Here is an 810-nt window from a genome sequence, read left to right on the forward strand (position 1 = left end):
GATACTGATAATGAAACAGGTTTGTAAACAAATTAAAAAAACAATCCTTCATACTTAATATGGATTTAAGTATAAAAAAATATTTTTTCTTCAGGTTCTCTTGACACTACTTCTGCTATCACAACTGCTACTACCGCTGCTTTTGCTACCCCAACTATCGACAAACATTCAGAGGTTCAAAGATGTCAAACATTTAGTCAATCAGTTATTGGCAAAGAGAATGACTCTATATCTGCTAATAAAAGTTAGTAAAATAATATTTAAAAATTACTGTAAAGAAACATTAACATTAATAATAATATTTTTGATATTTTTCAGTTGAAACTGATGCTGGGAACCCTTTTGACAACGCTTTTACGATGCCACCTAATTACTTACCCAAGAAAAAAAGAATTAAACTAGAGATATCAGGCAAACCCAAACTACCTTCTGCTGGTACATCTGATCAGTGGATGCAATATCACTCCAAAAAAGAAAATGATTGAAAAATAAAAGAAGAAAAGTTACAAAAAAGAAAACAATTACAAGAAGAGAAGAAACTGTTAGCTGAAGAACGGAAAAAATTGCAAGATAAAATGAAAGCAATACAACAAAAAATCAAAGAAGAAACGAAATAGTTAAATTTTAAATACGTCTTGTCTTTATTCCTTAATTATTCATCCAAAGATTCGAAACTATTCTTGTCATACTTCTTTTGTAAGTGAATGTATATTTATTGTTTGTTAATTCGTTTAATTTTTAAATATAACTGTATTAATACTTAATAATGATATTTAACAATTTTTGATACTATGGAAAAATAAATTGATA

At 27.3% G+C, this 810-nt stretch overlaps 1 protein-coding gene across 1 annotated transcript; it reads left to right on the forward strand.

Annotated features, from left to right (window-relative positions):
• Positions 1–94: 94 nt before the first annotated feature.
• On the forward strand, positions 95–485 carry LOC106745117 (the record flags this gene model as incomplete). Its single annotated transcript, XM_014620402.1, has 2 exons — positions 95–244; positions 319–485. Coding segments are annotated over 2 exons (317 nt in total), but the record flags the coding sequence as incomplete, so codon positions are not given.
• Positions 486–810: the final 325 nt, after the last annotated feature.

Source organism: Dinoponera quadriceps, unplaced genomic scaffold (genome assembly GCF_001313825.1).
Source record: "Dinoponera quadriceps isolate SergipeBrazil2010 unplaced genomic scaffold, ASM131382v1 scaffold1613, whole genome shotgun sequence".
In the NCBI taxonomy this organism is placed as follows: Eukaryota; Metazoa; Arthropoda; class Insecta; order Hymenoptera; family Formicidae; genus Dinoponera; species Dinoponera quadriceps.